The sequence below is a fragment of the Agelaius tricolor genome, unplaced genomic scaffold (assembly GCF_023055355.1).
Source record: "Agelaius tricolor isolate 1412-34295 unplaced genomic scaffold, bAgeTri1.0.p SCAF_1, whole genome shotgun sequence".
Classification (NCBI taxonomy): domain Eukaryota; kingdom Metazoa; phylum Chordata; class Aves; order Passeriformes; family Icteridae; genus Agelaius; species Agelaius tricolor.
This window is the reverse complement of record NW_027269261.1, coordinates 52,769,963-52,797,801: the sequence shown is the minus strand read 5'-3', so window position 1 is coordinate 52,797,801 and position 27,839 is coordinate 52,769,963. Positions and strand designations below refer to the sequence as shown.

Below are 27,839 nucleotides of genomic sequence, written 5' to 3'. Positions count from 1 at the left end.
TTTATTTCTCCTCCATGCTCTTCCCCTAAATAACATCAGTTCTATACTGGAATGTGCTGCACATGTTTGAAAAGCATTATCAGGAGCTGAAGTGCTGCCAGCATTTTGCGATCCTTGGGTGGCAGTGAGGGGAACCTGGTCTATTGCTGAAACAGAACCTCTGGAAATGGATGAAGAATAAACCAGAAAATTGCTTCTGTCTGGTGAACTAGAAGAAAAAAATCTATGGAAAGAATTCCCCTTCATAAACTGTAAATTTTAGTTGTACTCTATTGAGCCCAGATATTCATGTTCTTTCTATTACAGCTCATGAACTCACAACTGGAATTTGGTTTTTATAAAAGAATAAAAGAAGAAGAAAAGATTTAATGAGCCAGCCCATAAAGCAGTTTTGGACTCTAAAATTATATTAAAATTGGAATTTTTAAACTTATGTAGGAGCATTACTGTGTTAAAATATCTGAAATGAGGTATTTTCAACATAGAAGTTAAACAAAAAGAAACACCAGTAGTTTAGGGCAGGAAATTACAAATTGAAGCACTCAGTTTAAAAGGTATTATGGCTAATGCAAAATAGGCCTTTCACTTAGCACTTCTTTGCTATTCTGGCAACCAGGCAGCAAGAGACAGTTACATTATTTGTGGCTATAAAATGCTATGAGCAATAAAGTCATGTTATAGGACTATCAAGCTGAGAAATCAAACCTTGTGAGGAGTTTGCTTATATCACTTAGACTTGCTCCTGCCCCAATAAATGTGATAGAGAAATGAAAACAAGAACAAACTCCCTAAAATGGGGGAAAAGCAGTGCCAAGACCACAAATTATCTTCAGTTCTTCCATTCTTGGGTCTAAGCTGGTTTGTTTGATGAGAGAAGAAGGAACAGGTCTGGACTCCAGCAAGAAAAGAGCACACAGAGTCCTCAAAATCTATTGAGAATGGTTGGGTCCAAACAGGGAAACATGAAAGGAGCCACAGCTTTCCCAGGCTGGGATCCAGCAGTGTCCCCCCAACCTTGGCCTCCCAAGTGACACATAAAATAAAAGTAGCAAGTAGAGTGAGACAACCAAAATCAAGGCAGAATTAGCAGAGAGATAGAAATGGGTATGTTTGGACTCCTACAGCTGTGTTGGTTGCCCCATGTAGGTGCCTATCAGGTCACTGGAGCCTGTGGGGCTAATTTTGACCTAACCTGAGATCTTATGGCACTGCTGTAACACTGCAATCAGTTTGGTGTGTTGCAAGACCACAGTGAGACCCTAAGTTAACTACTTAAGGGCTTAAGGTTTTGAGAATATTTGGTACAAGTAGTTATAGACACTAGAAGAAGACTACTTGCAGGGACAAATACTTTAGCCTGCAGCTGCATCAGTTATTGTTCAAGGCAAAGGGTTCAGGCTGAGGAAAAATGTATTTGTTGTTCTTTGCAACAATTCATACCTTAATTCTTTAGAATTTATTACAGGACTGGGAAGCAGCATGTGAGATTAATGAAGTGGGAAAGAGATGTATGGGAAGAACCTGTGATTATTAACTGAAACAGTTCAGCATAGACTAATTCTCCCAGTATGACTATGCTGATTTATGCCAACTGAAGCTGAGATTGTTTGTTTGCTTGTCTTAATTGCATTTAAAAAGTAAAGCATTCATTTCTAATCCTCATGTTTGCAGAGAAGTGCTTGAAAATGTAAGTGCATCTAATTGTTCAAAGAAGTATAATGCAATTAGAAGACAACCTAGTGGTACTATTTAATCTTGTGGTACTTAGAGAAAATTATTCCTATTTTTGATCAGACTATTTTGAGAATTTGATTGGAGTTTTGTATAATGGCAATTTCCCCTCATTTTTTTTGTGAGTCTCTCAAACAGTGTCAAAAAGCAGTAAACATTACTTAAGGTAAGCAATCTTTAGCTTAAAAATTAGGCAAGTTTGACAGAATCAGATCAAGTGAATATAGTAAGCAAATTATGCTCTGCTTATCTGGTGGAATTGATTGGTTGCATCCTGTACAAGTTCCTAGGAATTTTTGACCCTAGAATTTGCAAATATATTTCTCAGAATTTCACACCAAAATATTTGAAACCTCTTTTGACCTAATGACCAGAAGGAAAAGAACTGAAATGCATGACCACATTGAAATTTATTGCAAACTTTTAATTCTTTTCAGGAGGAAGTTTATCCAAGCAATTTAAAGTTGTAGATTGTGTTGGTTTGGCCATAGTAGAGACTGAATTCTCCATTCACAGGGCAAAAAGAAGCATGTACAGTCAACCAAACCTTTTCTTACTTTTATGGCTTGTCTTAAGTGGTATTCTGCCAATGTTCAGTGAGTTACTGCTTTTGCTGCTGAGTCAGGCTATCACAAATATCTGTTTCCTATGGATGTTTTTTCTGGGCTCCTGTCCTGGTTTCAGCTAGGGTAGAGTTAATTTCTTCTCAGTAGCTGTTACAAAAGTGTTTTGAGTTTGGAATGAGAATGGTATTGATAAACACCATTAAGGAAGAGAAGCAATTATTTTCTCATCCTGCTCAAAGAATGTAAACCTAAAGAGGGTGAACTCAATGAAGAGCTTGGATGTGAGGTGGGGGGCACAGCAGCTTTGCTCTGCACCTTTGTGCATCATGCTGTCATGGGAAGCCTATCTTCTGCACAGAGCAGTCTACCTGGTATGCTAAAACCCTCAGACACTATGCAAATACAGAAGAACAGTCAGTGAAGTGGCAAAAATTGTCACAGATGAGCAATAACATCACAAAGACATCTAAAACTTATTTGCCTAATATTCTTAGAGAATTAAAGAAAAAAAAGAAAAAGAAAAAGGCTAAAACTGACTCTGAGGTAGTTAGGACCCTTCAAATCACAGCCAGGTGCTCAAGAACTGGGGGACCTTGCAGTTGCAACTAATCAGGCATTTCTGGTGCAGCTATTTATTATTCAGTTCCTCCATATGGATTTCTTTTTCCCCTGCTTTTTCTTGAGGATGTTCCAATTTTTCTGAGCCCAACAGTTATCCAACAGGAGGTAGCAGCTAGAGGGTTGACTCCCACCCCTTCCCCCCAACACCAAACAGTAGTGCCCCAAGGAATGGCCTACAAGACAAAAGGTGTTTTGGGGTGACAAGTTTGAAGAGTGACTTGCAGGTCACACTGCTACAGGAGCTAGGTGGCATCCCTGCAGTCCTAGTGCTACGTGGAAATTAGATGCAGGCAGTGGTTTTGCAGATGTGTTGGGAATTGAGTTTTGCATGTACAACACGTAAACCCAGTAACTCTGCAGATACTAGGTGAGACAAAATTCATGCAAGCAAAGAGCCATATGAAACCCTATACAATAGACAAGACTGCTCAGAAAGCTGCCTGAGGGGATGGCAGGAGGCAGAAGTAGCTCTGAGACTGACTACTGCAGCCTTACTTGTCCACTCAAAGGACAGTAAAATTATTATTTTGTACTCAGCCATAGACTCCAGCCTGCAATGCCCTCAGTTGTTGGATCTCTGCACTGAGTTCAGAAAAAAAAGTTCTGCTAGTGCCTTAAGTTATTAGATCCTCTGGTGGAAATTCTCATTTAAATAGATTTTCCCTCTATTAAGCAGGAAAAATTTCCAGAACAGGAAAAATGTGTTATCCCCAGCACAGTTTGCTGTCCAGTGGCACTGCTCAGGCACAGAAGGGCTTCTCTGAACTCAGGAGAGCACAGGCTTGAAATCAATGTGGAATAAATAGTGATCTCTGACAAAAAATTGTTGTTTTGATCACTATTTCCCATACTAATTTTCTTTTCAGAAGCATAAATATGTAAAAGGAAAACATCTGTCACTGTCTGTGGGTTTTTGTATATACAAGTTTTGTTTGAAATTGAAAAGAGATGCTGAAGAATTAAAAATATAGAATTTGTTAACATATTCCAGTAAAAAAAATTGAGACCTTTTCAGCATTTTCTCTGGCTTTTTTTAGTGTCTTTTTTGCCCTATAGCTTATGCACCAATTTTACCTGGATTTGAAGCCAATTATACCAGAGGTCTTTCTCATTTGTTGTGTGACAGATTTCCTAGGAAAAGCTTTGGTCATGAGTTGGGATCTCTTTAGGGTCATGGGTGAATCTTAGTGACTTTTGCCTCGCTTTCCCTCTATTGTGTGTTTTCATGAACTGCTGCATGCAGAAGTTGAACTAGATTTATTGAGCCAAGCATGTGGCAGCCCTTTTCACAGAGATGAAACAAAGCAAAGAAAGATAAAATTTCCACTTTTTCATTTCTGACACTTCTGTGGCTACAGAAGGAAAATAAGCACAGCCAGAGCTACAGCTACAACCAGCAGCATGGCTTCTGGTGGCAAAGGCTTCCCACATGGCTTTCACTATTTACTCTGCGGCTGCTTATCACTGACTATTCCTCTACGCTTCTAGACAGGATTTTTTCCTAACTGTTTCAGTCCCCCGGGCCTGAGGTAGCTTATTTTTAATTATCCGCCCATGCCTGAGCACGCCCAGCTCCCCTCAGGCCTGGGCCTGCTCGGTGGGACGCGATGGCCGCGCTCGGCCTCCTTCCCACGGGCAGCTTTGTGCCCACGGCCGCAGCTGCCGCCGGGGCCGTCTAAGAATAGAGGCCTGCTCCCGAGTCAGCTCTGAGGAGCATGGGGAGTGAGGGATGTGCTGAGGGTCAGGGATGGAGCCTGGGGCCGGGATAAAGAGCAGGAGGATCTGAGGGTGCCAGCGGGACGCTCGGAGAGCAGTGCGTCCTTTCTGCTTTCTGTCTGCCTCCAAGCACTGGTGCGCTCACCGGGAGATCCATGGGAAGTTTGAGGACAAGATGAGAGTCGGAATAATGATCTTGCAGAAACTGAGCTCTGCTTAGCGTGGCTGTCAGGAGGAACATTTTGTTTCACGAGATGAAAAGGGCCAGGAATGAGAGGGAAAGGGGAGATGGTGTCCCGCTCTGTAATGCAGTTTCCTGGTGGGGAAATCCTGTGCTGCTCTAGGAAGGCTCCCACTGAGCAGGTTGAGCTGGGCTCATGGGACTCAGAATTTATCAGTGCTCTATTGCCCTGGTAATGCCGTGGCACCTGTCCTTTGTCAGGCCCCATTTGGTCCCAGTGCAGAGTGCAGCAAGTCTCCCAAATCTCCAGTAAGGATTTACACAGTATCCACAAATCCAGCTACACATGAAATAACTCTTTTCTTCCTCACTTCCCATTTTTCAGGAGAAAGGTGGCTCAGAGCAGTGCACTGGCAGGTCCCTTCCTCAGAGGCCAGGCCATGTGCCAAGCTCCTCACCAATACAAATTGTCCCAGCAAGATCATGCTCCAGCCTGGACATCTCACTGTAAGTCTGATTAGTGAGATGCTAATAAGTGAGTCTGCCTGGTGCAATGTCACAGGAGTCGCCTGCCACCCTCCTGGGACAGCCTTTGGGATCAGATTTGAGATGGCTTTTACATCAGAGTTTCATGTTTTCACGAGATAAATGATGTAACTTAAGGCTGCTCTTTGCCTTGATTTTTCAGTTTTGGCTCATACCTGAGTCTTTACTATAAATTTGCTATTGGTTTAAGGTATCTGACAGTTTCTTGCAACTGATGCATTAATCAGGACAAGTGGAGATGGTTGATTTCAGTAAGCGTACTTGCAGATGTTTCAATATCTCTCAGAAAGAGAAGTGCAAGATGTGCTGTTCATTCTCTCTCATGCTGTAACTGATCAGATGCAATTCCCTTTTCTTTACTCAGGACTTTCATCTTAAACTCCACTGTCATAAACTTGGAAGCAGCATTCCATCTGTAGATAAAAGTATGATAAATCCCATATGATAAAGGAATTCTTTCTTTTTTTTCTCCTACAAAATATTCAGGTATTTTTAAACACTACATATATATTATCCAATGGTCTTGTAAGTTGATGTTATGCCTTTTAAAAATGATTATTTAATTTAAATTCAGAGCTAATTTAGCTATAAAGGGTACAAATAGCAAATACTCTTTCCTCATTCATCTATCCTGAAATAATTTATTCTTATGACCAAAATCATCACAAAGACAAGCAATCCTTTATTGTTTTTTATACCACAAGTACACCCAGATTCACAGGCACAAGAGGAAGCCATCAGTAGCATGTCACAATTGATAAATCAGTGCATTGAGATCCTGAGTACAATGCTCTGCTACAGCAATTCAGAGTGCATCAGCTGAGTGAGGGCTGGCAGCAGGGAGCTCAATTCTTAACTTGTCACAAGTGAAAGGTGAAACATTGTGGAGAAAAAGAGGTAGATGAAGAACCTTCACCTTGGCAGCCCTAATGACTCAGGAGGATAGGGCAAACTTCTTAAATGACAATAACTTCATCCTAAGTCTGAGACCCAAATTTATGGAAAGGGCAGTCTGAGTGCTTGAGAAAAGTCCAACTTTGTTGATATGAGAGGCCAGCCAAGACGAATATATGTGGTGAAGCATCCACCCGTGGCTTTAAGCTTCTGCTACCTCTGCAGTGAAAATATATGCCATGTAACTACTCCAACTTAAAAGCTATCACTGTGCACCTGTACGGATCCTGACAAAATGTTAAAGTGGATAATCCGTAGTAATTGTTTGTGCATTTTTGTTGCAATAGATGAGCAAGTTCTGGGGAACCACAGCACTAATGCCCCACCCATAGTAGAAACCCCAAAACAGTATTGTGAGGCTGTGCACAATACTGGCTCTGGCTGTACCAACATCTGGGGAAAGTAGGAGGGCTCTGATCAACCTGAGTGAAGCTGATGTTCCTCATCCTCTTACATAGTGTGGCTTAAGAAATAAATCGCAAGTGTAGTAGGGCAAAAGAGTTAAAGCATACTGGTCCTGATTTAGCTGATATGAAGAAAACGACCTCTGTGAGTTTCCTACCTTACGTGTGGGTGTTGGTTGCTTTAGTGGATCCTATCCATACCAAACTGGACAAATGAAACTGTACAAGACAAAAAACCTTTGCTTTCCGAACTCAGGCACTTAGTCATCAATAATTAATTACTGCAGGTAAATGAGCCAAAACACTTCATAAAGCAATATTTTTTTTGTTTCTCAGCTACTGCATCTGCTGCTTTTCCACAACCACCTTAATATTAAAATGCTTCTCTTGGCATTGTGCCAGCCATGGGAGAAACAAGCTGGTTGAAGTAACCACATGCCAATCACAGTCGCAGGGTTGCTCTGCACACATTGAAATGTCTGGTTTGTGGGAATAAGCTACTGCAGCTCCTATCATCAGGCAGCCAAATCTGTCGTGATTTGTGTGCGCCAAGACAATTCAAGGTTTGTGTGCATGAAAATCCTGTTAGGCAGCGATTGAGATCTAAGGAGGAAGGACTCTCTGCCAAAGGGAGATTTTTTTTCCTGTGGTATGAAAAATTAAAAAAAAAAAAAAAAAAAAAAAAACCAAGTAATTTAATTAAATGTCTCAGTGTGTGGAGCTGGGTTGATACACTTATTTGCAAATATCCTGGAAAACTAGATGTTAGTTTCTGTGGCTTAACTTTGGGACAATTCAAGCTAGTGTTTTGCTTTTGTGATGGATTGTGTACATAGTGGTTCAGGAAAAAAAGCAAAGAACAAACACACGGACCATTTTTCAGACCTGTCGGGGATGTGTATATGTGCTGTATGTGCAGTTTGTGTTGTTCCTTATATCCTTCCCATCCCATTGCCTGCTGACTACCTGCTGAAATGGCTGCTTAAACAGGCTGCTTAAAACTGCTGCTTAAACTGCAGCAGACTCTGTGACTGCATGCTCAAGTGTTGGAGAAGTTAATTCTTGCCACCCCTGGCAAAGTCAACATTTGAGTCAACTCAATAGTTTAAGTCAAACTTCTTTGTGTGAACATTATCCCTGAAGCTTCTTTCTCACCTTCTTTTCTTAACCTAACCAAAAGAAAACACTGAAATGTCTTTTGCAGCATCTTCAGTAATGGATTTATTTCTTTTAACTGGGCAAAAAAAGGCCTGTTGATTTTCCTGGCAGAATCAAAGGAGGTGACAGCTGCCATGCTCACAGAGGCAGCTGCATGAATTTGTTGCAAAGGTTAAAAAGTAAAACAAATACCTAAAGCCCTGGCACAGATTTAACCCGGTCCATAAAGATGCCAGGGAGAAACCCTGGTTTCTAGTGAAAACAGCCCACAAAAGCCTGTACTGGACATTAATCTAAAGGAAAATGGTACCAGAACATTTCTCAGGGAGGTGTCTGTTATTCCTTGCTGTTAAAAATCTCTGTCAAAATCAACCCTGAGATACATACACCTAAAAACCTAACCCAGAGGTTTGCCAGCCCACCTCTAAAAGGGACCAGGACTCAGGGGTGATGTGGCAATGGTGCCTGCACCTGCTCCTCCAGCACATGTGCAGGTCACAGCTGCACCACAGTACCGTGCCAGGGCCAGGCTGCTTGAGAGCTGGGAGTTGTTGCTGTGTGGCCATCTCTGCTTTACCCTACAGAGGGTGTTTCTCCAAGTAAAGGGAGAAGGGCTGTTGCTGCAGTGGGGATAGGCTGGTGACTGGAGTGGTTATTGGCAGTGTGGGAGTGTGATGGGGTCCTGTGGGGTCCTTCTTCAGAGGGGTGAAGCTATTTGGAGGATGTTGTTACAGGCAAAAGGTTTGCAGCTAAAAACTTGAGGGGAGTGGATAAGACAGGAGAGAGGGTAGTGATGAATTTATTGTGGGAGCACCTTCCTCCTCAAATGGTGTGCTGTGTTAGTAAAAATAGCTCCATGTAATTAAAGAGGATCATCACAGGGCAGGAGGTTGTCTCTCTGTCACCTGATACTGCTATCAGTGTTGATGGTGGCATCCACATGCGTGGGTTTAGGAAGCCCAGGTTCAGCCTGTTCTTAGACATCTCCAGTGACAGAGGTTCTTCTCCTGGAAGTCTTCTGGTGCTTCACTGGGATATATCCTTCATCCTTGCCTTGTTCAAGAGGCAATTCATAGATTGTCTTTGGATTAGTCCCCAAGTGATGTCCAGTCTGACTGCAGTGAGAGGATCTCCTTTTATGAATATAGGAAACTTCATATACTACACGTGGTAGGATAAAATATGATTGGGGAATTGCCTATTTGCTTTGAACTATAGCATGCTTCAGTTTGGGAAAAGCAAGACAAAAAGTGAAAAAGACTCATCTTTGAAAGACACTGAAAAATCAATGAAAATAAAAGAGCGGGATGTGTTAAAATCAGCTGGCTGTAACCCAGCAGCAGTATCCAACAGTTGCACTCTCAGGGACAGGCTGCTTCTGCCTGTGCTGATCTTTTTCTGGTTGATCTTTTCTGCAATGAAATGTGCATTTGGCTTTTCTGTCAGTTCTGCCCAGCCACATCAGGAGTACCATGACAGACTCACATCACCATACTTCCATCTGAAACTGGTGCAAAAATCTGGAGGATCTAATCTAGCTAAAATAAACACAAGTTTCTCACCTCTGGTAAAAACTACCACCTAACCATAGCAAGGGGTAGGGGCTGCTTTGGATGGCAATTTTAAGCCCCAGTCTGCCTGAAGCAATTTTAAGCCTCAGTCCTGCTAACATGTGAGAAGTATTAGCTGCACTGCTTCAAATCTTGCTGCACAGTTACCACCATCCCTAGGCTACACCAAAGAAAGGGTGGAAATGATACTCATGGGTTGAAGTCCAGCAAGGCTGCTGGAACTCCATCCCCTTGATCTGTCTCTCCCACAGAGCTCAGCCTGGGCCTGTGCAAACAGAGAACTTCTCCGAGAGCTCTTTTAGTTGCACTCTGCATTGAAAACCACAGTATCTCAGCTTTACAAATGCTATTTTTCCATGCTTGTTCTCCTTTTTGGAGCATCCTCACTGTCCTATACAGTTGATTGTGGTTCTGTGACCCATGCAGATCTTGGTCATAATCCCCAGATTACCCTGTACCTTGGTTAATTCTAGAAAATTATTGTATCTGAGCAATGAGATGTTTGCAGCTAGACTGAGGGGTATAGTGACATGTCTGCATTCCTGGGAAGTGAGCATTAGTTGTAGGGAGGGCAGAGAAATTTTGGGGAGCTCATGCTGGCTCCTGCCTTGTTTAGAGCTGTGCTCTTGTAAGAACACCAAAAGATGATGCACCAGGAACGCAGCTGTGCTGTAACTCTGAACTTGTGCTACACCACAAGTCTTTGGAGAAATGATGGTGTAATGACATCTGTCACACTACTCTGCTCTGCTGTGTACACCAAGTCCTGACCCTTTGTGGGACTCCCCACTGCTCCTTCTTCCCACAGCCACAGCAGCTATGCTCCAAAAAAAGGAAGTGGAGCTAGATCAGGCCATGTCCTTCCCTGCCTTCCCTGCTCCATCTCCCCCAGTCAACTTCTCTCCCCTTAGCTTGGTGCTGGTACAGTGTGCATTCAGAGGGACATGCCAATGAGAGTCCAGGGACAAGCCAGAATTGCAGATGAGACATTTTAATTTCGACAGGGTGCCATTTTCCAATGGAGCAGCTTTCTGGTCAGTCCTGCCCTATGACAGAATGGCCTTGGGGCAGCTGGACAGCTGGGTCTGTAGCCCAGTAGTTCTGCACCTTTCTTGAGCTGACTGGGTAATATGTGCCATGGGGAAGGAGTATGTGAACAGAGGATCCAGCTGACAGCAGATCTGTTCCTATGTCCTTGATGGAAAAAGTGGTAGGGAGGTATGGATCTGTGTGCCACTGTCAACAGAGAGCTGCTGGAGTTTTTTCCTCCCTGGACAATTATGCATACAGTGAATTTCTGAGTCACAGGCTGACATTCCAGCAGATCAAATAGTTTGCCCAATAGTGGAATAAGTACAAATGTACAAGCCTGAAATGGTGAGCTGATTCTGTTTGCTCAGCTGACAGAAGTGTAATTCTATTTCCATTGCATCCCCTCAAAGCAAAAAAGGAGATGTAACAACCAATGAGAGAGAATTACAGAGAGACTCTGTATTGCTCTTTCCACTAAATATGCCCAAATGCAGGCAGACAGCTCTCTCCCCTCACTTCCCTGAGTGCAGAGTGTTTGCTTTATCTGGTGATGTAACTGATTGCTAAATAATAGACAAACCTGGTATGAACTCTCCTACTTATTTCTGCGCGGGTGCACATATGGAGGAATCTTTCTGCATTTTTCACTGGATTTTAACAGATTTATAACTAGAAATATGCCACCGCCCTCTGCTGGAAAAGCAGGAGCCAGACAAGAAGAAAAGAAAACCAGAGCAGAATCTTTTGGTGCTGGAGACACATGAAATGCAGCAGGACAGGGACAGTGGGAGTCTTCTGACCACTAGACAGAGCAGGATCCACTCCCCTACCATGGCTGTCTTATCCTCTCACTTTGGAAGGCACCCAGACTGGGAAAAACCTGGCAGTGGAAGAAAACATCACACCAGAGGTAGCAGCATTTGCTCTTTCTTCACTTAATGTATGGAATACAGTTTGAATTTTTGAGAACTCTTTTCTACCTAAAGGTATGGTTTTTAAGAACTCCTACTAGAATAGTTGGGATAAAAAGTGCCCAGTTCAGACTATCTGTTACAAGCTAAAGAATCAAACTTGCATATATTTTGTAAGGTAAATCACTCAACACACCTTGAGAGAACTTTGTCACTAAAAGGGCTGTGGTTAAGCACAGATGGTTGTGGTTACGCAATCCATATGGACAGCACCACAATGTGCACTCATCATGAGTACTAAAACTATTCTCTAGTGAGAACAACAGCAGCATTGGCTTTGAGTGAGCAGATGCATCTGGGGAAGGGTTATCCTTCCAGAAAACGTTTCCATGGGATTTATTTAGCCATTTCTGGTGTGGTGCTTATCAGTCTGATTTCTCATCCTGAGAAGAATTATCTTCTTTATGAACTACAGAAATATTATTCTAGATAAGTCTTCAAGCACGGAAATGCTGGAATTGTTGCCTTGAAGAACCATGAAAGATTTTCAACTTAAAGCTGGAGAATCAAAACCAGTAGTTTACATTGACAAATGCACCAATAGCCATGATGGTGTGTCCTACCTACTCCAATGGCCTTGTCCCCATTGTTGGCCAGGGCAACACAACCTGGGCAAGGGGCAAAAAATCATGTGAAAATTATAAGATGAAAAGCAGGCCTTGGCAACTACCTTTTCCCTTCTTTCAGTTTCAGTTTCCCTTTCTCCTCTTTTTTTCCCCTCTCTTCCTTTCTCTAGCACTACAGTAAATGGTTGTCCCAAGGATGGAAGTGTCACCATGGTTCCAGGAGCTCTGATGAATAAAGGGACTGAGTAACCAAAGACCAGCTAAGTGGAAGGTGAAGGGGAAAGCCTCCTTGGCACATCAGTAGCTGGAGTGCTGGGCATGAAAGCATGAAAGGTCTGCTCCACAGACTGGTTTGCATGATTGATTTCCCTGTCATTAACTTCCAAACCCTTTGCCTAAGTTGTTGACCCCAATGTGGGTTTACATCTTTATATACAGCAAATGCATAAAAACTTTTTATAATGAATCCATGAATGACAGATTGCTGCCCTGTAACTCGGTAGCTGTCCCTGAAGTTATATAGATGTGTCTGATTATAGCTCAGCCTTTCAAAAGTAATAAAATGAAGTGGCATTTTATGTAACTCAATGGGTTACAGTAGGAAGCTGTTAACAGTAGAGGATTAAAATAAAATTGTTCTTGGTATTTAAAAAGTGATGAAATGAGGAGAAAAATAAATCCACCCCCAAATGCTGCAAATCACTCCTTACAAGTTTGGCATCTGCCAAGATTCTACTTGGGAAAAAAACCCGGGCTCCTTCCCTCAGAGGGTCCTCCCACACTCTTTGAGGCATAAAGCCCAAGGGTAGTGTTCACTGTCCACAGACACACACAGACAGACTGTACACAGGTGCACCCAGCAGCCTCATTATGAAATGCCACTTTTCCCACAGGGCTTTTTTAATGCTTTCTAAAAGATATCACTTATATCAATCCTCATATTCTGTGCATTTTCTGTGATGAGACTTAAATGCAGGGGAGCAGATCTGACACATTTCAGCATATTTCCATCTTCTTTAGAGGTAAGCAAGAAAAGGTAGGCCAATAGTGTGTGACATTTATTGTTTATACAGTAGTGTGTATTTATCAAGTGATTGGCTGAATCAAATTTTTCAGCGGTGATAAGAGTATTATAATTTGAATGAAAATATTGATAATGAGGGACTACATCCAGCTGGAGAGAAACAAATAGAAAGGAATAACTCCTGAGTTTTTAATTATTCATTTGTATTACTTTAAAATACCATCCCAGCATATTGTCAGTTGCCATGATTTTATTTTAATTTCTATGACATGACTGCCACCGTAAATAAATGAGATTGCATAACTTCCAGGTCATTCACTGAATGTGGCATTGAATAAATTACAAAAGGGAAAGGCATATTCTGCAAAATGTGTTCCCCTGATGAGATGGAGTTAGTCTTGCACATTTATTTCCAACATTTTGTCTAGGCGTGTACCTGTCTCAAGTACTTAAAAAACCACAAGATTATTTTCCAGAGTTCCACTGTGTAATTTTTGCCATTAAACACTAAAAAGGAGAAATAAAAGTCAACCATTCACTATTAAAAGACTTTAATTACTTGGAACACTAACATAAAAAATGTTTACTTGAAAAGGTTTCTTTCCATTTTAGTCCATCTTCAAACCTGTTACACTATATTTCACTGACTAGTATCACAAATTACACTGACAAGTTTCCTCAAAGTTGCAAAAGATAGAGCTACAGTAAACTGTTTCACAAGTTAGAAAAAGTATATAAGAAATTATTCTTTCCCTCTTCTTCTATGATGAAGCAGAAACTTAGCATTAAAGTAACAAGAACAGTCATTTTAGTGCTAAGTATTTGACATATTTAACCTCACAAATAAATAAATATGTACAAGGGAGGTTACAGCATGTCAACTACAAAACAGAAAGCTTTACATTGTAGAATTGAGAGCATTCAAGAGCAGCTAAGTGACACAGACAGTTTATGATTACTACATGGTAGTAAAAAAAGAGAAAAAATCTTAATTCAGCAAAAATACAGGTAGATGTACATTAAACTGATAGGTTACAGCTCAGCTTCATTCAGGATGCTGTGGGTTTTTTTATTTATATATTTTTCATCTGTTATATTTTTTTGATTCCTCATTTTTTTCAGGAATGTTTGCTTTTCCTTCTCTTCACCTTTGAACATCTTAGTCAGGTAGAAATCTCACAGTAAGCTGCTATATGAACACTATTACCTACAGTAGTTAAGCAAGTGGGAAGATAAAATATAAGTTCAGTAAATGCTTGTACATAATCTCTCTGTAAATTATTTCAATTATTAAAGATATCTGACAACACTCCTCCCTGTTATTAATTACAGTTTGAGTGAATGGGGCTGACCTCCATTCATAGAGCACAAATGTATTTGCAGTTATGAGACTGAGGTTTTGCTCAGGTCTGTGTAGTGACAGCGGTGTTCCTGGGTGGGATCCATCGGGACATCCTCCTCCCACCAGGTGTCTGCAGCCAGGGGAAATGTGCCGTTTGTGCGGTCACAGCATTAAATGATCTCTGCACACAAAAGCACGTGCAAAGAGCAGAGAAAGCACAAACCCACATCCCTCATCACTGAGCATCCACCTGCTTGGCAACCAAAAAATCTCAGCACAACTTTATGCTCTCTGAATTCAAAGAATTAAATACATGGCTAAAAATATTTTGGTTAAAAAAAGGGATAATTAAAAAAATTAAAACCTCCAATCGGAGACATTCTCCTCTGAATGTGGTACTTGAAAAAACCTTTTATGTTTCAGCACATGTCCTCAGAAACATGTGCAGCTACAATTTTTACAAAACTTGTCATGGGGTGGAACATGGTTCATGAGGAGAGATGCCCTTTTGGCACTCAAGGTCACTTGCTAATATGTCACACATTTATAGAGAGTAAAACAAGTAAACATTTTATGCTCTTGTCTATTCTCTGCACACACCCCCCTACACACACCCCTCAGTGTCATGGAGACAGCATAGCAATATGAAATTCCTTAATATTGCCTGAACATTTAAACTCTGTGCATCCAACAACCTCAATCATGTCATCCAACAGGGCAACAAAGGGATACTGATAATGTTATGTGCCCAGAAAAATGTTATTTATTTTTGGTAAACATGTTCCAGGTTATCCTAATGTTGCAATGCCATCTGATGGAGGTGTCTATACATACAGTATTTGTGAAGTACAGAGATTGACACTCATGGGTTTACAAAGAATTCATCTTGCATTTAAATATTTAGACTTAAATTTTAGCACCGTCCATAGTTTTTAGATTGTCTCTGGTATACACTGTCATATTTACTGTGTGTATTGTTATAAAAAATATGTGTAGAGAGAGTTCTAGGTATATGTTTGTATAACTATATATAGTTGAATGCCTTTTTGTTATTTTGTTTTGTGAAAAAAGAACACTAAACACAGACTTGAGATGGAAGACACTGCATTTCATGCATACCAATCAATAAATGCTGAGACACAACTCTGTGAAGACTGTTTTTCTATGTATATGGATACAAATTTGCCTGCATTTACAGCATATGCTGTTTTGGTGAGTAAGGTTTGCATGATCAGGTATATTTAGGCAAAAATGTTTTAAAATAACCCTTTAAGTGGTGGTAGGGTTTTATTCACTCATGAATAAAGAGCACTAGACATTCAAGAAGCAAGAATCTAACAAGTGCCATAGGGAAAATCCATATTTTTCAAAACAAAAAGACCATCATAAAATTGCTCAATAAAAGCTTGTCTGTATTGCATGACATGTCTGCTATTTTCTCCAGGAGTCAAGACTTGCTTCTGTTTGGATTATATTATTTTAAGTTAGGCTTGTGGCTCTTCAGTCTTACAAGATTATAATTAGCTGTCCAGGCATCATGCTGGCTGGCACACATTTAAAAACAGCTCAATACCATGGTAAAAAACTGTCATTTTCCACAACAGTAAAAACTTAAAAAAATCAGTCCTTAAGTGGAAGCTGTTTGCAGGAGAACACTATAAACTGGGAAAAAATAACTGAACAGATCACATTTTATGACATTCAATATTCTCAATTCCAGGCACACATTTTGTATTCCTTTGATTTAAAAAACCAGCAAATCAGAAACCCAGTTAGAACTTTGTGCTGCGACTAAATGTGTCGGACATGATATTTTTATAGAAGCTGTCGGAGTGAGGATTGCAGTATCCTTTGACTTTGTCAATAACCTGATGGACAGGGATGATTGATGTCTGTTCTCCATCCTCCTGGGCAAATTTTGAAGATGGCTTGTCAAGAAAAACTTTCTCTAAGAGGAAGAAAAAGCAACAAGAAGTAGTTAGGGCCTCTTAAGCAAATTCACAGTTTAAAAGATGTGTCACTCCCACATTGATATGCCTTCAATTGCCACTACTGCTGAACTAAATTACTGCCCTAAAATAAGTTTTTGGCTTGAGATTGCTTCTTCTAAATTCTTTTGAGATGTCTGGTTTTGTGGGCAGACCTTTCAGGTATCACTTGAAATTATCCCTCTATTATTTTGCCTAAAGTGTTACTGACTCCTATGACCTTTTAACATACTAATTTACTGCTGATGCTCTGAATCTTACAAACTAAAAATATTTTGATAGCACTGGATCTCCATAAATAGTATCTCCACATAATAAAGTACTGTAGAATGACTGTGAAAAGATTGAATTATTTCAACAGTGGATGCTTTGAGCTATGCACAGAAATAATATAATCTGTGCTGAATGTAGCAGAGAATGTCTTTCCTCCTAAAGCAGATAACCAGAGCCAAAACTTTGTGATTGCCTAGCCTCACCTTGTTTTTTCCATAATGTGCAGGCTGAAAACTAAGGAGGAAAGGATGTAACAACGGGGTCTCCCTTCAGAGTCCATGAGCTAGAGGTCAAGGGTGAACTGAAGAGGTAAAGAAGCAAGGCAATTCCCAGCCAGACTGGGAAAGTCTGCTTCAGCGGCTCGCATTCCTGCTGTTCCGAGAACGGTCAGTAGGTAGAGCTAACGTAGCGAGAAATGAGAAGGAGAGAGCTTGTCTCTCATTTTCTCAAGCATGCTGTCCTAACCGAACTCTCTTTCTATCTCTTCCACGCAGTGAAGCTGGAATAAATTCCCTGAACCTGGGCAAGATCTCTACCACTGCAAGCCAGCAGTAAGGTGGAGCACCCTGGGAAGAAATGTCTTCTACAAGTGATAGTTTTGATGGCTGTTTACAAGACCTCGGTGAAGTCATCTCCTAAAATTCCTTGTTAAAGGATCATTTAAGAATTAAGCATACTACTTGAACCATGACTTCATAAAAAACTTTTCTTAGAAATAAACCAACTAGAAATAAAAAGTAACCCATCCCTGGAAGAGTCATGATGCCAAGCCATAAAAGAGCACAAAGGAGAAATGCATTGCAGACAGAGAAATCAAAACAGTTTCACTCATAAAAACAGAAACAGGCATGTTGAGGCTTATCAGGATGAATTTTCAAAGCACGCAAGAATGTTCATGAATTACAGTGAGTAACTCCATGTCCAATGGCAAATTTCTGAGTACTGAGAGCCTTTCAAATGTATGCATTTACTAACCAATGGCTTCACATCTAAGTACAGGGTCAAAATCATGTATCCCTGAAGTGTGAGCTGTATGACCAAATTCTCTGCAGAGATCGTCTTAAGTTCTGATTCACTGAAGTGTTACAGAGGATATTTAAGTACTTTCTACAAGTAGTTTGGTTTGGGCTTGTAGACAGCTGGGACACAAGATGCCATAGTGACCTCTTTTGTTCACTCATGAGGGTTGATGCATTCTGTATTCAAGCAGCAGTTCATAGATTGGCTTTCAGGCATATATAATTCATCATTAGGAGTAATTTTGGGTGCTAATGGATATAAAAATCTCAATGTCTAGAAGACTAATCCAGTAGTGGCCACATACCAAATATAAATATATTAAATTTTCTGTAATAACTTTGATAAATACTAAAGAATCTTCTGGAACCCAATCAGATCGTTTTGCTTTTTAATGTATACTTTGTGTATGGGTAATTTCAGGATAATCTCCTTTCCCCATACTACTGCTCACAGGCATTAATTTCAGGACATTAACATCTATTTTCTAAAATGGTATCTTCTAAATGCTGTGTGCCCCATGCAGAGTGCAGACACCCAGAGTTTGAAGCATGCTTGTCCTTTGATTCAGCATCAGTGGTGCAAGATGTAATAGAAATAAGCAGCGTTTCTGATTAGCAAAATCCTCTGCGTCAATGAGGACATCATGCAAGAAGCATCCCTCCACCCTGTTACAACCATGCATTCAACAAAAGCAATTCTCACTTTACCTGTAATGCTCCACCACTGATGAGGAAAGGGCCTTAGAAGACATTATCTACACCACAAACACATGAATGCTTGTGTCAATTCCAGGGAGCACATTATTACCATATGTATCAACAAGACTTGCCAAGACAGGTAGCTATGGCATTCTTTGCCTGCAATTTAGCTAAGTTGGCAAACTGAGAAGTTCAGCTGTATTAACAATCAGAATCTGAATATTATTTTTTATTACTTTTATTATTTTTACACATGAGAAGATATGTCAGTATTTAAAAACCTAGTGTTATCAAAAATTCCCATAGAGCATCACAATAAGAAGTGTATTTTGGAGAACAAAGTGAAATGTATTAAAATTCCAAAAAATAAAAAGAAAACTGTTGTATTCTCTTAATGCCCAAAAATTCTTCATATTAAAACCTTTGATTGCATTAAGAACTGCAATCCTTTTAAGCAATAATTTATGCATGGGATTAAGCTAATAATTTTTGAAGAATATATATGAGCAAGTTTCTTTTAACTTTACTATTTCTTATCTGGAACAGTTTCTTTGTTTTACTTCAAGAACAACTTGCAAAAACTCCAGCACTAAGTCTTCTTAATTGATAGCCTGATATTAAAGATGCTGTTTGTGGAAGACTGCTGGCAGAAGTGTTCCTGCAGGGAGGAGATGAATGAACAGGGCAACCTGGGCACACCGCACACCGAACCTGACCTGGCAGCAGGGACAGGCAGCCCAGGGAGGCAGGCACCAGCCATGTGCTCCCAGTGCACTTGTGAACAGCAGTCCTGAGAGCAAGCTCAGGTGCTATCAGTCATCAAGAATTTCTAAGATACTTCTCATTTTTACTGTATTCAAAGCAGATGTACTTCCTGTATGTTCTCAATAAACAATAAAGTTTTAAACCTTTAAAATGCCTGATGCACAATCCCTCATGCTAATGGATGCACTGAATCTTGGTCAGTGAGAAAACAACAGTGTAATTAATTTTAAAAAAAGAAGTGTTTGTGCCTAACTGAAGCAGGTAATGATCATCAATTAAACTAATAGAAGGTATTTCCTGGAAACTATGCCATGCATCAAGAAAGGTGAGTGTCCCATCATAAATGAGACATTGGGGGCTTAACAAAAATAATTAATACTTAAGAAATAACATAACTTGCATTCTAGTGAAATCATCTACTTCATATCTGAACATTTTTTTCTGATAAATATTTTAAAACAAGTAAACACACCTTTGAGTTAAATATGGTCTCAGATTTTATTTCCACTATATTTGTAAAAGAGTATTGTATAATAATGCTATGTGACTTTACACAGGACAAAAACATGCAGTCACAAAATCAGAGTAACAAAAAAAATCTGAACTATATAACTGAATTTCTGAAATACTATCTCAGACACAACCAAACTTGCAAATCATTCCAGCTGCTCTCTTTCTTTGCTCCCTAATTTTAAAGTCTTAAAATTAGCACATTTTCACGGTATGAGTGGAATACAGATGATGCCTTTTATTACATATACCATTGATATCTAAATAAATAAGCAATAGATATGGCTATTTGTAGAAGGGCAAGACAATGCATACTCTGGGAACACAGTATCCATTTCCGAGTAGGCTCCATTTGTCGTTTTACCCATAAATGTTTTACAGTTAGATGAAAGGAGTTTAACCAAGACAATCAGCTGTGGACTTGGACTCTGAAGACTTGATTCCTATTTCCAGCTGTACTGCCAGCTTTCATGTTACCTTGGGTGAAGAACGCCATCTCTCTGTGCTTTGGCTACCCTGTGTTTACAATAGGATAATAAGCAAAATTTGCTTTCATCAAGCCTATTTCATTTAGTATGGGAACATATGGAGATCAGATCTATATACTGGATGTATTGCACATTAGGTAATGGTTCTTATTAAACAGTAACATATATTTAAAAAATACTGGCACTATATGAATTGATGAAATTGTCTCTCTTTAACCTTGGGGTAGAAATGCTTGCTGTGCCTTTAACACAAACCTGTGTGCTCACAGATGCACTGGGTTGCAATGCAAGAACTCACCTGTATGGCTGTTTCGTTTGCAATATGTATTCGTCGTAGATTTTGATTTGGATGTTAGATAAGTTGAATTGGAGCCAATGGAACTAGAGGATAAGGATTTCCCAAGATTATCGGAACTCTTCTTTATAATATTGGTTGCTGTTTTGCTCCAATCTAAAAATGATTGAGAAGTTTTACATTAATAACTACTGTAATAAATGCCTAATTTATTCAATTATGATTATTTCAAATATATGATGCATTTCTTAGTACTGCTTTTAATAAATACCCCATCCTTTTCCTGTTAGGTGTCCTCTTTGGTTCTTAAGAATGATAAAAGTATTCCAACTTGATTTACTCTACTAAAACAGTTGAAATTGGTGGCTCTAACATTCTAACAATAGTTTGTCTGGACAGCAGAACTGCAAGTATGACTTGGTTTTCCAGAATGCAGAAGAGCAGAGGACCTGTGTAGCAGTATAGGGATACCAAACTTTCCTGGCCTGAAGAGCAAAATCCAAAGGTGATAGGATCATTTACAATGATCTTATCATCTGAGGGTTTGATCTGCAGCTGCTGCTGTGGAAGATACTACATACTGACAACTAGCTTGTTGTTTGGCATATTGGTGCACAATTTACATAATAAAGTTTATTCAGTAGTTCACATTTACAGAATTTGGTCCAAACATTAACACAATAGGCTCCTATGCTGGAACAACTTCTAAAATGAAATTAAATAGCTAATACCAATAAACTGACTGAAGAAAACTAACACTTAAAACCTCACCACAAATGTCACAATACCAGTAGAATAAAAGTAGCTAACTACTTTTGTACCATGCAATTTTGGTAAGTGCAGGAGGTTTCGCAATTTAGTCATCTTGCTGTTATTCACTGTTATTTCACTTCAATTAAATTCACAAAATGAAAGAGAAGTCCAAGCCAAAGACACGTGGGCCACTTTAGTCTTGATTTAAATCAAATCAAATTATAGTAAATTATTGCTAGAGTGTTTAGGTATGCAAGTTCACATTTGATTTCTGTTTCACTGTTCTGCCTGAAAACAGTGTCAGGTTCATGGAGATTAAAACCAACCCATGGAGATAAACTGGTTTACGCCAGACATAATGACATCACATTAACTATGCCACCAAAATATTTAAATCCTTCATGATTTTATTTCTACCATATTCATATTTATTTCTACCTTATTCACAAGCTGTCCAACAGCAGCACAAAAAAAAAAAAGTAAATAATTTGATCTATCTTTGTTTATCAGTTCAGGAGTTATAGGATTAATCACATGGAAACTGAACATATGAAATAAATTGGATGTCTGATCAGAATGAAAATGATTTTCCTAGTTTGTATTAACCCTTTGAAATAATGAATGAAGTATTTTTACTACAAAATGAAAGCTTACCATAGAAAGCAATGAGCTTATGTCACCTTACACCAGCTGTAGATTTAACACTGGTCATTGAACAAGAACCATATGAGAAAGAATTATATGGTCCAAATCACCACATCAGACAGCAAAGGAAGAGCCAGTTGCCTGAACAAAGCAGTCTCATGCCATCCAAGATGGCCAAAGGTGCAGGAAACTATAAGTATAGTGGCCCAAGCATTAGACTTCTCATGTGTCCAAACCAACGTCTCTCCTTTCACTCTGACTGTTCCAGATGAAGGTTCATTTCTAGAACCTAACAGGCTTCTGTTAAGGGAATTTTCTACATTTCTGAGTCTCTAATAGTCTCTGAATCCAATGGCAAAGGACAGGACAGTTTAAAAAAGGCAAAAATAAAAGCTAAAGAAGTCATAATATTTCTATGCAACTTTTTAGAATTGCTCGTACATCAGCTTAACCATCCACGCAATTCAAAGTCAACATACTTTATTATAGGAGAAAATGAGTAAGACTGGGCTTGGAATGACAAAGTTTGAATCTCTGGATTTTTTTATTTTTTATTTTATTTTTAGGGTCTGATGGGCCTTCCAAAACCATCACCCATATATCTCGCTTACCTTGTATTATATTAAAATAACATAGCAAGCTGTTTGCCTGGACTTTTATAGACAAATGCAGCACCTAAGGAGGGGAGCTGTGAACTGCCTTTACCTGAATTGTCTGCCAGTCGGAATCTGCCACAACAGAGATGTCTCCTCCACTGTTTCTGCACATTTTCTTTCATAGCACAATGGAATACAAATATAAACAAACCTGTGACAAAAGCAAATAAACACCAAATGAAGCATGTGTTTATAAACTGAAAATTTCAGATTAACTGAAATTTGTAATCAGAAGACTATGGAGTACAAACAAAAAAAAAAATCTTAATATTTTGTTATTGGTATCCATGCATCATTTAAGAGGCATGGAAATTAACTAAAGTTTTCCTATCCTCTAGCTGCTATGTAAGTATCTGGGATATCAGAATACAGAGATTGGGATGCCTTTTATTGGCATTGTTGATTTAGCTCAGTGTTCATATTTTTCTTTCCTTTTTTTTTTTTTCTTTTTTGCTTAGAGGTAAATGATTGAAAGGCCTTTTCTTTGAAGCAAATGACTATTCTGCACCCAACAGGACTGCAAGAGAGAGACTGCAAAATAAATACCAACATTATTATATTAGCAAGGAGATATTTTATCTCCTGGATATGGTTCTGTATGTACAGAACTGTGGGCTGTATTCTTTTAAAACCAGACATCTTGTAAATGGCACTTAGGGGTGTCCTAATGTAGTGGGTTGAGTGCTGGCCAAGCGCTGAAAAAGCACACATGGATTTATGTGCATCCCATGCATGTACTTGAATGATTATGAAAATGAATATGCTCACAAGTTCTAATTAGGAATCCAGCTTCTTGCTCCCAAAGAAAACTAACAGATTTTCCTACTCAATTGTAATAAATGTGTTTAAGAATGTTTTTGTAGAGTTGATTTTTCTCAGGGAATTTTAGAGTTTTTATTTTCAAGACAGGAGATAAACATCCTACCACATGATAAGGTAGGTCTTAACAGGGCGTATGATATGTTTTCATCACCTACAGATGTACTTTGGAGCTAAATATAGTAGTTGGAAATGCTCCTGAATCTTCTCAGGCTGGCACTGGCTGTGGAATCTTTTGTTGTTCTGTAGCTTAGCTTGCTTCTTGTTTTACTTGTACTGTCTGTGAGAGAGCCAACCTGAGGCTGAACACCTGACAGCAAAATGCTATTGCAAGATCCCTCATGATTTTATCTTAGATGTGAATAAATGCTACATAATGCAGACAAACATGGTCAAGTGGCTTCCTCTAAAACCATTCCTTTATGATCATCATGACTAGTTTGAATACTAATGTCGACTATGTTTCAGCTGTCAGAACACAATGACAGGGTATAGCTTGGATTATAATGTTTTGGAGAATCAAATTATCTTCTCTCCTCCAAACTGCTGAGGCCTAATTTTGCAGTAATGCATGTCATTGAATTGGACTTGTATTTGCTTATCAGGCCAGGTTGAGACCTCTGAATTCAGTTAACTTCTGGTAGGGGTTGGGTCATGAGACACAATCTTTCCAAAGTTTTTCAAGAGCTGATGGGGAAAAAAAGGAAAAGCACATTTTAAAAAAGGCATGACCTAATGCATCTCAAATGTAATGTCTCTTGGATCATGGTTACTGTATTTGCATTTAGTAAAATATTTTTCTATATGATTTGTTTAAAGCACAGAGCATTTCCAATGCAACCACTATCAGCTCTTATAGGGCTGGAGATATGAAGCTGTTTGTGGCCCAAAGTTCTTCTTAGGGCTTTTACACAGCTTACAAACTTAGTAAATTGATGCTTAATTAAATTGCAGTGAATGTTCTGAATATTTAAAAAGAAAATGCATATTCCATAGTAATGCAAAACAAATGTACTGCATTAAGTACTTTGCCTTTGCCCTGTCTGGGCTTGGTCTCCAGAATTTTTTTCTCTGTATTTCATTATTCATTAAGTTTACAATGTGCTTTTAGTAGTACAGCTTTGGTTTTGGTTCCCAGAGACAAATCAGATCCTAGGCTTGGTTCTAACTTGGCTCTGACTTGAAAGTATTTGGCTTGCCCAGGCATATATATAAAATGAGCAGCCAAAAAAGAAATGTTCCCATATTTTTTACTCTGAGTGTCAAGGAGAGAGTGTCAAGAATTTCCTTTGTAGATGAAACAGCAAAGTACAGTAACACTAACAGTTGCTGCAATTTGCTTTTTCATTGCCAGCGCACAGAAAACTGCTGCTGGAGGCTGCTGGTATGGCTTGAAATACTCATGCAGCTTTCAAAAACATGAGAAAGAACAGATGTATTTACCAACATCTCCATAATTAAGCTGCTAATACTGATGAAAGACTTGCCATATTGAAATGCTTTTTGCTGCTAGGGAATGCTTTTTGGTACAGATTTGCACCATTCCATCCCCTTACTGCTACATGAACACTGCACCAGTTATATAGGATGTTAAACATCCTCTTCCTTTATTCTTTAGCTTTGTCTAGCTCTTTCTGACACAGCAATAAGTATCTTCAGAGAGAAGATTTTTATCTCCTATTGCTTGATCTGATGTGCCAGAGCAGAGACTGCATCATCATTGCTACCACAATCCATGAAAATCTCATCACTCTTCTTTTTACATTTACTTCTCGTCTTTTTCAGTTTCATCTTCTGACTTAACTGTGTTCCAAATATTCATCTTCCTTTAAATAGTGCCATTACCCCTCTTAGGCAGTGTTGATCAACCTTGTATGCACGCTGCACATACAAGCTTAATTGATTGCACTGGAAATTCTGGTTACAGAGAACTTGTTCAATTTGACCCTTGGCAAGGTTTTCAGAATTTAAGTCTTTTTTCATGTTCTTCCCATACTTCTGATCTCTCTAGGCCTCTCTGAATTTCTAACACAGACACAATGCTGTAAATACTTCATTAGCTGCTAGGGGAGTATCAGAATGTGTCCTTTGGAAAAAACAGTCTCTAGTAAGAACACCACATCCAAATATTTTTTGTCATTTTGCTTAGCATTTTAGGTTGAAACTGACCCAAACAAAAACCCACAACATGATTCTCTTTCCATGAAAGCTCAATAAATCTTTCAGCACAGTAAATGCATCTCAACTGTATCAGATAAAATCGGCACAGAGAGATATTAAGTACTTTTTCCGTAAAGAGAAGATATTTTGCTGACCCTAAGAAAATTTCATTTTTATCTCAATATTTGTGTTGCATAACACGTTTCCTTCAATGACATTCTTGAGCTTGCTTTTTGGGGTTTTTCTGGGTTCCCATCCCCCCCCCCCCCCCCCCCCCCCCCCCCCCAGCAAGTTTAATTTTTATGTTAATATGTGTATGGCATAACACACGGACTTCCAATATCCTCAAGGTTTTCTCTTCATTGCATATTTAGTTGCTCTTTATAGGTGGATAGGGCAAGCACTAGTAGAGAATTTTATGGCAATTGAGACATACGCAAATTTTAGCTCTGAGTTAAATTTTTATAAATATCAGTTATATCATTCTGTAATTTATAACCATGTGATTACAATTTACAGCATTTTTCAAAAAGACAAGCTATGCTGGAAAGTAAAATATTGAAAACTTGAGTAACAGAAAGAAAAATAATCTGACTGTAACAGTCACTGGATTTTTCTTAAGCAAAGAATATCCCATATATCTCTGCTATCTCTCCACAATGAGGCAGGACTGAATTTTATTTTATGAGTTTCTCATGCCTTAATAAAATATTTATGAGTTTCACAGATTCCCTACAGAAATAAAGTAAGGAAAAAGGCTTCCTATATTTGTTATAATCAGTGAAAGGAAATGCTGAAGGTCATATAGCATGTATCTCAACAGAGAACACTGCCGACTGTTAGCTAGGGAGAGCTTTATTTATAATATAGCTCATTTTATGGAAAAAGACATTGAAACCATAATTAATTTACATAAGATATTCAAACCACCTGTAGTTGATATTATTATTCCACATAAGGGGAAACTTATGATGGTTAAATATCAAAGGAAAACCTGGAGAGACTGGATATGAGTTCCCTGGTCCAATCACTGGGCATAGCATGCCCCAGAACAGCAACAGATCAAATATTATTTGTTCACAGAACAAAAATTCAGCTTACCTTGCAATGAATTGAAAATTGAGAAGAGGTACAGGAAAGCAAGAGTTAAGGGACCCCAGGCAAAAAAGGCAAAGCCCCATGTCATGCCCAGGAGGAAGGTCAGGCTGACCACGCTGCGGAGGTTCCTCAGGATCTCTTCCTTGAGGCTCCGGTTGGTTCTTTTCCCGTTCCTCCCGCAGATTTGCACCATCACCACGATAAACATGGCGACATTCATTAGAAACATGATTCCAAAGTAGCCGGCACAAGTCACGTAAAAGACAACTTCGTTCTTGATCCAGCAGCTGTAAAAAAATTAAAATAAAATAAAGGATCGTTTTTGATTAATGGAAACTATCCTTCCATTAATCATACAACCAAAGGAAAATGAGCCAATTTCTGATACCACTGATGTAAAAATATAGTGTAGAATGAAACATTTGTCCATTTTCTGTTTGGAAACAGGAGGAAGCCCAGAAGCATCTTAAGTGACTATGGCCTATAGTACTAAAATGTGAGAAATCTGAGGGTTGTATCACATTTTAGTTAAAACTAGTTAGAAAAAATGGGAAATGGTGGGAACTGCAATCCCATCATGAAAAAAGTTCAGACTCAGTACATAAAAATTCACTGCTGTCATCTGTGTGAAGCACTCGAGTGCTTTAGAAACGGAATGAGCAAACTTAGATCTTCACTGTCAAAATCTCCAGTTTCTGCCACTGGAGCTAAGGAAGAACTTGAATATGACTGGAGAAGAAGCAGGACTTTTGAGGTAGCCATTTGACAGTCAGCCATATGAGAGCTCTAACTAATTCCTCTTGCAGCAAATGGCCTGAATGCTCAGCATGATACTATAATAAAATTCAAAAAATTAAAGTTTTATTTATCATAATGAGGCTTTGCCAGGCAAGGAAAAGAGCACTCACATAAAAATTTTGGCATTTGGAGTTATTATGTGGACATCATGAGAAGAACATAGAGGACTATTGAACTACATTGGCAAAAGGCTGCTTGATTTACAAAGGAAACTATTTTTATACAAATTCTTTCTTTGCTCTTACCTAGAAAATATACTTTTTATTTAAGACAAACCAAAACAAGTATTTTTATTTTATTTTCATGAAAAACTTTTGCCAGAGGCATGTTTGTTCCTGGCGTTGGGTAATGCAGATTTCCCTCCAATTTTTCTAACAGCCTTCTTCACGTTACAGATTCTAATCATTCAGGGTTTTGTCCCTTTTTGCTTGTTTAATGCACCATTGACTTTTCCAAAGCAACTATAAATGCTAAATTTCAAGAGATCTAA

At 39.1% G+C, this 27,839-nt stretch overlaps 1 protein-coding gene and 1 long non-coding RNA gene across 7 annotated transcripts in view; one reads left to right on the top strand and one right to left on the bottom strand.

Annotated features, from left to right (window-relative positions):
- The window catches only part of LOC139593391 (uncharacterized), an 85,352-nt gene extending 66,084 nt beyond the window's left edge, over window positions 1–19,268 (top strand). Inside the window, exons 4-6 of the long non-coding RNA XR_011680282.1 lie at window positions 12,188–13,039; window positions 15,455–15,595; window positions 16,871–19,268. This is a non-coding gene — a long non-coding RNA (uncharacterized lncRNA). The remainder of the gene's footprint in view (window positions 1–12,187; window positions 13,040–15,454; window positions 15,596–16,870) is intronic.
- ADGRG6 (adhesion G protein-coupled receptor G6) overlaps window positions 13,576–27,839 on the bottom strand; it is a 110,805-nt gene continuing 96,541 nt past the window's right edge. For 4 of the 6 annotated variants that reach the window (XM_071434217.1, XM_071434192.1, XM_071434211.1 and 1 more), the window contains 4 exons: window positions 26,555–26,838; window positions 22,524–22,625; window positions 20,424–20,576; window positions 13,576–16,331 (listed from right to left, as the gene is read on the bottom strand). In XM_071434217.1, the coding sequence (XP_071290318.1) occupies window positions 16,156–16,331; window positions 20,424–20,576; window positions 22,524–22,625; window positions 26,555–26,838 (715 nt within the window). In that variant the 3' untranslated portion in view covers window positions 13,576–16,155. Of the gene's footprint in view, window positions 16,332–18,371; window positions 18,419–19,301; window positions 20,154–20,423; window positions 20,577–22,523; window positions 22,626–26,554; window positions 26,839–27,839 lie in introns of those variants that run through there. The other 2 variants (XM_071434215.1, XM_071434216.1) reach the window with 2 other exon arrangements.